Here is a 12,157-nt window from a genome sequence, read left to right as displayed (position 1 = left end):
ACGAAAAAGACTTCCGTTCAAACACTATATACTGACTCCGATCCTCCAATCAGTCCATACTCTATAATGGTTTGTAAGGAATTCAAAGATATTTACACACAAGCCTTGCTATATTATCCCATCCAGATCCGGCTTATGACCTGCCCTAACTCAAAAGCCATGACTTACAAGAACTCATTTTATAATGGCGTTAAACCTGACCAACAGACCCTATTATTCATCAGCTACTAGCATCACCTTATCATCATACTACCTCTGTGAGTCACATCACGCGTTGCGACACTGTAAGTAAATCCCCTTTGAACTGGTCTTTTTTACTTCATATCCCACTCCACCGTCGAGGTAATTAGACGTAGTCACTCGGGCCCACTCGGCATATCCCGCTCCACCGTCGAGGTAATTAAACGTAGTCACTCGGGCCCACTCGGCATATTCCGCAACCACGGGCAGCATGGGAGTAGTTTTGTTACCTACATTCACGGAACACGTGCATTTTGTTATCATGTATTTATCGATCTCGCACTTAAAACAAGTTGTTTTGGACGTCGAGTATTTCTTGATAATGCTCCATGCGGTCCTACACATTTGGGTGGTGTTGTTTTTAATTGATGCATTGTCCTTAATCCTATAAGCCGGTGGTCAAAACTGTGAGCATTGATCCACATTATGATTTCAACCATTACTGTCAACCGATCCACGTTATGCGTACCCACCCAATCCCCTCTTTACTGTTGTCAGTATAAACAGTCGGGCAACATGATATATATATACTTGAACATTTGGTTTGACCCAAAATTTACGAACATTATCAACACGTAACTAGGCTGAAAACAGTCGTCGAAAGACTGTAAACTTGAATTCCAAAGCACAACTATGATGGTCTTATTAAATATAAATCACCCTTGAATAACCATTTTTTTGTTTCTTTCATTTTTAACCATATCGGACAAGGATGTTCACTTACCTTTGCTCTGCAGTTTATGTATCTCTGATAAGATAAAACATGTGAATGATGACCTCCCAGAGACTCACTTGGGTTGGATACTCCCAAGGGAGCTGATAATACATTCTGAATGTACAGTGAGCAAGATAGTAGTTGTATATACCTGCGTACCTTGCTCTGTAGAAATATGGTCCATATCACCAGCAGTAGAAGTTGAATTTAGGAGGGGGTTTAAAATTATCCCAAATTATGTCAATAGTGCTCAAATCGGGTCTGTCTCACAGTGCCTGAACTATATTATTTTCACCCATCCCCCATCCCCCATCCCCATACAACCAGCCCCCATCCCCAGCCCTAGTGTACCAGCGTCTAATACTACCACTCCCCACCCCACCCCCTCCATCCCATCACTCCCCATCCCCCATCCCCCATCCCCATACAACCAGCTGATGACCGAGTGTCACATTATTGATCGTCGTATCAGTCAGATCTTCTCGTGGATATGGAACGGTCTCAAGCTACTAATTGATATTTTTTAGAATTCCCGTAGCTAAACCTCATCTACATTTCATACTGATTTTATTCCACGTTGGTCAATGCAATGTCATTGTCCGCTCAAGCGATATCTTCGCCCTAATGATCCAAGAACAAGCCAAAGCTTTATTCTCCTTAAAGATGAACACTGGCTGTGCAGAGTTGCGTAACTTAGGCGTGACAGAATCCTATGATCTTGGGTTGAAATCCCTGATTATGTATGCTTGGTCAGCAACCATGGTCAATGGCTTTACGAAAGTGGTGAGCGTCTGAGAAATGCATCACTTCGAGCTTTCCTCCCACATTAAGCTGACACGCCGTGATATAACTGTAATATTGTTCAAAACGGCTTGAAAACACCCACTCGCTCATCCATTCTTTCAACCGTAGCCCACCATTTACACACCCGTGAAGATCCGGGGTAGAATAGGTCTTCAGGAACCCATGCTTGTCGTAAAAGGCGACTAACAGGAACGGGTGGCCAGGCTCCCTGTCTTGGTTGATGCATGTCATCGTATCCCAATTGCGTGGATTGATAGTCATGATATCATGATATCGATCACTGGATTGTCTTGTCCAGACTCGATTATTTACATGACACCAATATGTACATAATTTATAATATAGTATCTCCCTTTTAAACCAATCTTAAAGTTATTATTTACAGGTTTCTGTCTATGCTGCCCTGTGTTTCTTAAAATCACATATCTTTTCCTTTAATATCAATCTTATTTACATCTTTTATTCCAAATAGTGTCTCCCTTTTAAACAAATCTTAAAGTTATTATATACATTGTTTTTTCATTTAATCACTTGTCTTCTTTTATCTAGATAAAACTTTAAAAATTAAATTTTGTATTTTAATGTCCCTATCTTATATCTTAGGATCTATTATGTGTACTTAATGCACTTAATTAATTTTATATAATATCACGGGTTCATGTCTAGTGTATTTTACCTTAAATTGTTTATGTATACTTGTCACGTGTTGTTTTGTCCTATTTTTATTATCTTGTCAAGATCTGTGATGTATATCACATTTTTTAAAAGGTAATAAATTATAATAATATTTTTGTTATTTGTCGAATTTATCTACAAAAAATATCTGTATCCCAGAAATATATCAAACTGTCCACATCTGTGTGTGATAAGCCGCATGCTGCATCCCTATGTCCATGTCCCATATATACATCCTTGCTACATCCCATGTCTGTATCTCTATGTCCATGTCCCATATATACATCCTTGCTACGTCCCATGTCTGTATCTCTATGTCCATGTCCCATATATACATCCTTGCTACGTCCCATGTCTGTATCTCTATGTCCATGTCCCATATATACATCCTTGCTACGTCCCATGTCTGCATCCCTATGTCCATGTCCCATATATACATCCTTGCTACGTCCCATGTCTGTATCTCTATGTCCATGTCCCATATATACATCCTTGCTACGTCCCATGTCTGTATCTCTATGTCCATGTCCCATATATACATCCTTGCTACAACTTATGTCTGCATCCCTATGTCCATGTCCCATATATACATCCTTGCTACATCCCATGTCTGCATCCCTATGTCCATGTCCCATATATACATCCTTGCTACGTCCCATGTCTGTATCTCTATGTCCATGTCCCATATATGCATCCTTGCTACAACTTATGTCTGTTTCTCTATGTCCATGTCCCATATATACATCCTTGCTACAACTTATGTCTGCATCTCTATGTCCATGTCCCATATATACATCCTTGCTACGTCCCATGTCTGTATCTCTTTGTCCATGTCCCATATATGCATCCTTGCTACAACTTATGTCTGTTTCTCTATGTCCATGTCCCATATATACATCCTTGCTACATCCCATGTCTGCATCCCTATGTCCATGTCCCATATATACATCCTTGCTACGTCCCATGTCTGTATCTCTATGTCCATGTCCCATATATGCATCCTTGCTACAACTTATGTCTGTTTCTCTATGTCCATGTCCCATATATACATCCTTGCTACGTCCCATGTCTGTATCTCTATGTCCATGTCCCATATATACATCCTTGCTACGTCCCATGTCTGTATCTCTATGTCCATGTCCCATATATACATCCTTGCTACGTCCCATGTCTGTATCTCTTTGTCCATGTCCCATATATGCATCCTTGCTACAACTTATGTCTGTTTCTCTATGTCCATGTCCCATATATACATCCTTGCTACATCCCATGTCTGCATCCCTATGTCCATGTCCCATATATACATCCTTGCTACGTCCCATGTCTGCATCTCTATGTCCATGTCCCATATATACATCCTTGCTACGTCCCATGTCTGCATCTCTATGTCCATGTCCCATATATACATCCTTGCTACGTCCCATGTCTGCATCTCTATGTCCATGTCCCATATATACATCCTTGCTACGTCCCATGTCTGTATCTCTATGTCCATGTCCCATATATACATCCTTGCTACGTCCCATGTCTGTATCTCTATGTCCATGTCCCATATATACATCCTTGCTACGTCCCATGTCTGTATCTCTATGTCCATGTCCCATATATACATCCTTGCTACGTCCATGTCTGCATCTCTATGTCCATGTCCCATATATACATCCTTGCTACAACTTATGTCTGTATCTCTATGTCCATGTCCCATATATACATCCTTGCTACAACTTATGTCTGCATCCCTATGTCCATGTCCCATATATACATCCTTGCTACGTCCCATGTCTGTATCTCTATGTCCATGTCCCATATATGCATCCTTGCTACGTCCCATGTCTGCATCTCTATGTCCATGTCCCATATATACATCCTTGCTACAACTTATGTCTGCATCCCTATGTCCATGTCCCATATATACATCCTTGCTACGTCCCATGTCTGTATATCTATGTCCATGTCCCATATATGCATCCTTGCTACGTCCCATGTCTGCATCTCTATGTCCATGTCCCATATATACATCCTTGCTACAACTTATGTCTGCATCCCTATGTCCATGTCCCATATATACATCCTTGCTACGTCCCATGTCTGTATCTCTATGTCCATGTCCCATATATACATCCTTGCTACAACTTATGTCTGCATCCCTATGTCCATGTCCCATATATACATCCTTGCTACAACTTATGTCTGCATCTCTATGTCCATGTCCCATATATACATCCTTGCTACATCCCATGTCTGCATCTCTATGTCCATGTCCCATATATGCATCCTTGCTACAACTTATGTCTGTTTCTCTATGTCCATGTCCCATATATACATCCTTGCTACGTCCCATGTCTGTATCTCTATGTCCATGTCCCATATATACATCCTTGCTACGTCCCATGTCTGTATCTCTATGTCCATGTCCCATATATACATCCTTGCTACGTCCCATGTCTGTATCTCTATGTCCATGTCCCATATATGCATCCTTGCTACGTCCCATGTCTGTTTCTCTATGTCCATGTCCCATATATGCATCCTTGCTACAACTTATGTCTGCATCTCTATGTCCATGTCCCATATATGCATACTTGCTACAACTTATGTCTGTTTCTCTATGTCCATGTCCCATATATACATCCTTGCTACGTCCCATGTCTGTATCTCTATGTCCATGTCCCATATATACATCCTTGCTACGTCCCATGTCTGTATCTCTATGTCCATGTCCCATATATACATCCTTGCTACGTCCCATGTCTGTATCTCTATGTCCATGTCCCATATATACATCCTTGCTACGTCCCATGTCTGTATCTCTATGTCCATGTCCCATATATACATCCTTGCTACGTCCCATGTCTGTATCTCTATGTCCATGTCCCATATATGCATCCTTGCTACGTCCCATGTCTGTTTCTCTATGTCCATGTCCCATATATGCATCCTTGCTACAACTTATGTCTGCATCTCTATGTCCATGTCCCATATATACATCCTTGCTACGTCCCATGTCTGTATCTCTATGTCCATGTCCCATATATACATCCTTGCTACAACTTATGTCTGCATCTCTATGTCCATGTCCCATATATACATCCTTGCTACATCCCATGTCTGTTTCTCTATGTCCATGTCCCATATATACATCCTTGCTACATCCCATGTCTGTATCTCTATGTCCATGTCCCATATATGCATCCTTGCTACATCCCATGTCTGTATCTATATGTCCCTGTCCCATATATGCATACTTGCTACGTCCCATGTCTGCATCTCTATGTCCATGTCCCATATATGCATCCTTGCTACGTCCCATGTCTGCATCTCTATGTCCATGTCCCATATATGCATCCTTGCTACAACTTATGTCTGTATCTCAGAGCACATTTTCCTCCGTAAGGATAGCGGGTCAGAAGAAGCCCCCAACAAAACTATGCTGGTCACGTTCGGTGACTTGGTTGATTGCGTGTCATCGTACCCCGACAGCGTGGATCGTTGCTCACAATATCGACCCCTGGATTGTCTGGTTCAGACTTGATTATTTACAGGTTGCCGTCATATAGCTGGAGTATAGCTGAGTGAGGCGTTAAACAACAAACAAACATGCAGAAGAACATAAGTAGAATATGTTTCTTTTTGAAATAGCCGATTTAATAAAAAAATGTTACGTAGTTTAAGAAGTGACATATTTTAATTCGAGAAAATAGACATTGCTCAAAATGATTACAAAATACTTGCAAAGTTACCACATATTCATGCTACCTCCCTCAAGAACACACAAACGTCTTGGAATTCGCACAAAAACAGGAAGCTTTTACAGGAGGCAATTTTAGCATCGTATCTGTCAAATGAATACCTGACTACTTAGGCGTGGAATTCCACACTATCGACAAAGCCCCTAAACGGTTCATATCGTTTCCAAGCACGTCATTGCGCGTTCGTCCATAGTAACAGATCTGTTGGTAGTTTCCGTAATTGAGCATCCTTCCTAGAAACCGGCTAGAGTACTGTATCCGTCACATCTGTCATGCATTCTGTCGCTGCAGCAAGAACCAGAGTGCCCGCCCCTGGTACCGTGAAGACGACTCGGAGGAGAGGAATGCGAAGGCGAGGAAGGCGTTTGAAGCGGTCATGACGGTGACGCTACGGAAACCAGACAGTCCTGAGTATCACAACTTCTCCGAGGAGGTGAAAAGAAGAGCGAGCCTAATGTACAAGAATTTCACATATGGGGAGGAAGAGGTAACAGCTTTATTACATCGCATATGCTGTATGAGTGAGTGAGTGAGTGTGTGTGAGGCCCAAGTTTCAGAACGACTATTTTTATTCCACGAAATGTAACGAGCCTAATACTATAAATATTATGAGTGAGTTTTTCCATGAAGTAGTCATTGTTTTATGTTTAATTATAGAATTAAAAAATTTGGTTTTCAGAAAATATAGTATATGAAAGAATTTAAGAGCAAGACCTGAACAAGATTTTGACTCAGCAACTGAATTATGGTATGACAATAAAGTAAATTTAAGAATAACTCATATTAAGTAACCATGTATAGCAACAACTGAAGCATTGTATGACAATATCGTACATTTAACAGTAACACATATTAAGTAACCATGTATAGCAACAGCTGAAGTATTGTATGACAATATCGTACATTTAACATTGAGACATATTAAGTAACCATGTATAGCAACAGCTGAAGTATTGTATGACAATATCCTACATTTAACAGTAACACATATTAAGTAACCATGTATAGCAACAGCTGAAGTATTGTATGACAATATCCTACATTTAACAGTAACACATATTAAGAAGTAATCAAGTATAGCAACAACTTAATTATCGTATGACAATGTCGTACATTTAACTGGAAATCATATTAAGTAACCATGTATAGAAACAACTGAATATGACAATATCCTACATTAATAACAATTAACACATATTACAGTAAAGATTGAGATCGTGTTCTTCCCCTCACCAATGCAACAAAGTTGTGAAACATCCAACATGACTGTGAGTGAGTATGGTTTAACGCCGCTATTTTGGCGTGATGAACGAACGCTTTAACCACTAGGCTACCCACCACCCCTACAACATATCTGACTGCCTAGGAACAATATATAACAATGTTTTTTGTTAGAACATTAGATTCAGACACGGACGTACATCTTTGACTCCGACACGTCATGAACGACATTTCAGCTCAGACACATCAGTCAAGTTGAGTAACAAATGTGATCCAACACTGATGCTGCCTACGCAAAATGTATTGAAAAGAAATGAAAGTATTTGTAAGTATTAGATCCACACGTCAGGACCGACATTTCAGCTCCGACAAATTATCTGACGTAATTAATATGTTCTGTCAAATCCTGAACTGATTGATCAAGTCTTTCACAATATCGAATTGAATGAGAAAAGTTTACATTACTGAACCTAATGTTAGTACTGTTGAAGTTAAATATCACCGACCCCGCTAACGAGTTTACGTATATCAGCTTGATAAAAACCAGACGTAGAATTAGACACAAGATGCGTGACACCAACGTGACCTGATTGGTAAAACTAGGTAATTTGAACAAACCCCATCGCATTGGTTATCAAATGTTGGCACTTAGGTTCTCATGGCAGTGAGCTCTAAAACTAAACATTAATGCCGTCTTTCAAAGATGGCTTCAAAGTGAGATTAAATTCTCCCGGTAACTCCTCACAGGGCATCCCGAAAGTTCAACAGGATATGGGCCGCCAGGTCTTGACATGTTCAATAAGATCTCTTGATCCTGAGGCGCCGCGGTTGTTCTTTTCAGACCTGTTTTTTAGACGAAAAACAAAAGATTTATATAGAACACGCTTTACAGTGCGTGAGTTTATTGTACTTTAAATGAACTTGAGATGTTTGTAGTTTACACATGATGTCATATGGACATATTGACATGAAACCAAATTTCAAATGATGTTTTATAGGATTCTTGTTAGTCTCTGAGTGCGACCCGTGATTGGTTAGGATTGGTCTTTATCAACCCAGGTTCGCTGACTTGGTTGATGCATGTCATCGTATCCCAATCGGTGCTCATGATATCAATCACTGGATTATCTGGTCCAGACTCCATTATTTACAGACCGCCGTCATACAGCTTGAGCATTGCCGAGTGCGGCGTTAAACAACAAACAAACAACAGGGAGAATATAACACCAGCAGTAACCATCTTTGATGGTGGCTAAAATAACACAAACAGGAAATAGTTATTTGATGGTGCTGTATTTAAAACGGGAATCAAAGTTGTGCCTTTAGGCCCTTTGAAGCTTTTCTTAGACTGTTTTCAGCCTGGTATCGTTTTGGCTACGCTCGTAATGTTTTTGCCAAATCCAATTTTTAAGTGTAAACTTTCTTTTGACCGGAAATTTAGTACATCCTTTATGTCCATTGTCGAGATACAGAAATCAGATATGCTGTCAAAAATACTTCGATCGCTATTTGAACTGTATTTGAATAATATCAGAGCGTGTCAGTTATGCAGGTTTGATAGTGCTAGCCTACTTTTACAATGAATAAGCCACTCAGACACAGTGTGCTGACTCTGAGTCGACCAGTCCTTCTATCACCCCTTAAAGCCGCACGTCAGGCACGGAAACAACAAGAACCATATTTTGATATGACGCGGTCGGGGAACGAACCATACCCTGTCCGCACTCCAGGCAGTCTTTAAAGCTGCACGTCAGGCACGGAAACAACAAGTACCATATTTTGATATGACGCGGTCGGGGAACGAACCATACCCTGTCCGCACTCCAGGCAGTCCCTCTATCATCCCTTAAAGCCGCACGTCAGGCACGGAAACAACAAGAACCATATTTTGATATGACGCGGTCGGGGAACGAACCATACCCTGTCCGCACTCCAGGCAGTCCCTCTATCATCCCTTAAAGCCGCACGTCAGGCACGGAAACAACAAGAACCATATTTTGATATGACGCGGTCGGGGAACGAACCATACCCTGTCCGCACACCAGGCAGTCCCTCTATCTATGACACCACGAGCGCCGGATTAGTTTGTAACGAATCCCTACAAGTAACGGTAACATGGAACAGCACCAAACATGGAAGCCACGTTTTCCCTTCACTGATGGACGTAACTGAAATGTGTATATGTAAGTATTAGACACACAGACGTATAAGTGACCTTTCAGCTACGACAAATTAACTGACGTAATTCATACATTCTGTCAAATCCTGGACTAATTTATGAAATCTTTCACAATTAACCGAGTTAAATGAGGAAAGTGACATCACGGAGTATAAGTATTAGCTATTGTTGCTATGTATCACATGACCCTGCTAACAAGATTTAAACAAGATCTTAGATACAAAGTAAATTCTGTTAGATACAAGTCTTTTGTAATCTGATTGGAAAAACTCGGTAACCCAAAAAAGGTTCAATCGGATTGATTATGAAATCTTCGCAAGTAGGTTCTCGGGGCATTATGCTCTAAAATAAAACTTTAATGTCGTATTTCAAAGGTGGCTTGAAAGTGAAATTAAATTATCCCTGCAATTCCTTACAGCACATCCCAGAGATGTAACAGGATATGGGCCGCCATTTCTTTACATGTTCAATTAGATCTCCTGATTCAGAGACGCCACCGGTTGTCCTATTAATGTAGGATTATAGACAACCTTTTAGACCTATAATCCTCAAATATGTCTATCTCTGACAAAAACATTTGAAACAAATTTTAATGTTGTTTTACAGTGAATGCTTTTTTGTACTGTAAATTAAATTGAGATGTTTGTTGTTTATGTATAACGTCATATTGACATGTTTATAAGCGATGTATTTGTTCTTTCTTTCAAGATGTATTTGTTCTTTCTTTCAATAATGATCTCTGGTGTTAGTGCATGTGCACTCTCCTTTAGACAGACATGCTGCTTAATGTACAGCGTTCTGTTAAAGGAGAAAATAATATCAGTTGGGATATGTGGAATATATTACAAGTTAAATATATAACAAATAGAATGTGAATCAGTCCCAAATCGATATGATTTTTTTAATTGAAAACCTCAGTTTGTGAGATCATATTAAAATTAAGATTAATACTAAAAATATATCACCTGAAAGTTGGTGGAAATGTTGCTGTTATGTTAATAAAGCGACAAAACCCTTTCTATATCCAGTTTTGTTTGGGCGTCCTATGCCATATTGATGCTATAATTCCTATATAAGGCAACAGTTTGTCTGGGAGTTCTATACCACCAATGCTATAGTTTCTGATTCCATTTGAACAGTATTGTTTACATTTATGACACATTGATGCACTAATACTTTACTTCAGGCTCAAGGCTGTATTGGGGCGTCCTATGCCATATTGATGCTATATTTCCTATATAAGGCAATAGTTTGTTTGGGAGTTCTGTACCACCAATGTTATAGTTTCTGATTCCATGTCAACAGTATTGTCCTCCTATATGACACATTGATGCACTAATACTTTACTTCAGGCTCAAGGTTGTATTGGGGCGTCCTATGCCATATTGATGCTATAATTCCGTTTGTGAAGACACCAGTTTGTTTGGGAGTTCTATACCACCAATGTTATAGTTTCTGATTCCATGTCAACAGTATTGTCCTCCTATATGACACATTGATGCACTAATACTTTACTTCAGGCTCAAGGTTGTATTGGGGCGTCCTATGCCATATTGATACTATAATTCCTACATAAGGCAACAATTTGTTTGTAAGTTCTATACCACCAATGCTATAGTTTCTGATTCCATGTGAACAGTATTGACACATTGATGCAGTAATACTTTACTTCAGACTCAAGGCTGTATTGGGGCGTTCTATGCTATCATTCCTTATTGAAAGTGAACTGTTTTGTTTGGGAGCTCCATGCCACATTAATGATATAATTCTTATTTCAGGTGAACAGTTTTGTTGGTGCATTCCATGACGCGGTGATCCTGTATGCTCTGGCCCTGAACGAGACACTCGAGGCTAACGGCTCTATCTCTGACGGTGTGGCCATCACACGGCGCATGTGGAACAGGACATTTGAAGGTCAGTAGCGACCTGGTACACAGTCTACCTGGGATATACACCGTTCACGGTTAGGCGACCTGGTACACAGTCTACCTGGGTTGATATTCCGTACACGGCTAGGCGACCTCGTCTAAAAGCTGTCGTCTTAGCATAACAGCACATATAGTCTACAAGCTGTCGTCTTAGCATAACGGTACATATTGTCTGCAAGCTGTCGTCTTAGCATAACAGGACATATAGTCTGCAAGCTGTCGTCTTAGCATAACGGCACCTATAGTCTACAAGCTGTCGTCTTAGTGAACGGTACATATTGTCTGCAAGCTGTCGTCTTAGCATAATGGCACATATTGTCTGCAAGCTGTCGTCTTAGCATAATGGCACATATAGTCTACAAGCTGTCGTCTTAGCATAACGGTACATATTGTCTGCAATCTGTCGTCTTAGCATAACAGCACATATAGTCTACAAGCTGTCGTCTTAGCGAACGGTACATATTGTCTGCAAGCTGTCGTCTTAGCATAACGGCACATATTGTCTGCAAGCTGTCGTCTTAGCATAACGGCACATATAGTCTGCAATCTGTCGTCTTAGCATAACAGCACATATAGTCTACAAGCTGTCGTCTTAGCATAACAGTACATACAGTCGTCCAGCTTCTTTCTCAGCATAACGGTACAT

At 40.3% G+C, this 12,157-nt stretch overlaps 1 protein-coding gene across 1 annotated transcript in view; it reads left to right on the top strand.

Moving 5' to 3' along the window:
* Positions 1-12,157, top strand: part of LOC139461002 (atrial natriuretic peptide receptor 1-like) — a 198,619-nt gene that overhangs the window by 150,711 nt on the left and 35,751 nt on the right. Inside the window, exons 3-4 of the mRNA XM_071242470.1 lie at positions 6,475-6,670; positions 11,362-11,497. Coding sequence (XP_071098571.1) covers positions 6,475-6,670; positions 11,362-11,497 — 332 coding nt within the window. The remainder of the gene's footprint in view (positions 1-6,474; positions 6,671-11,361; positions 11,498-12,157) is intronic.

This window comes from Haliotis cracherodii, unplaced genomic scaffold (genome assembly GCF_022045235.1).
Source record: "Haliotis cracherodii isolate W230 unplaced genomic scaffold, xgHalCrac1.p SCAF_14, whole genome shotgun sequence".
Lineage (NCBI taxonomy): Eukaryota > Metazoa > Mollusca > Gastropoda > Lepetellida > Haliotidae > Haliotis > Haliotis cracherodii.
The sequence above is the reverse complement of the archived record's forward strand: the minus strand, read 5'-3'. Positions and strand labels throughout refer to the sequence as shown.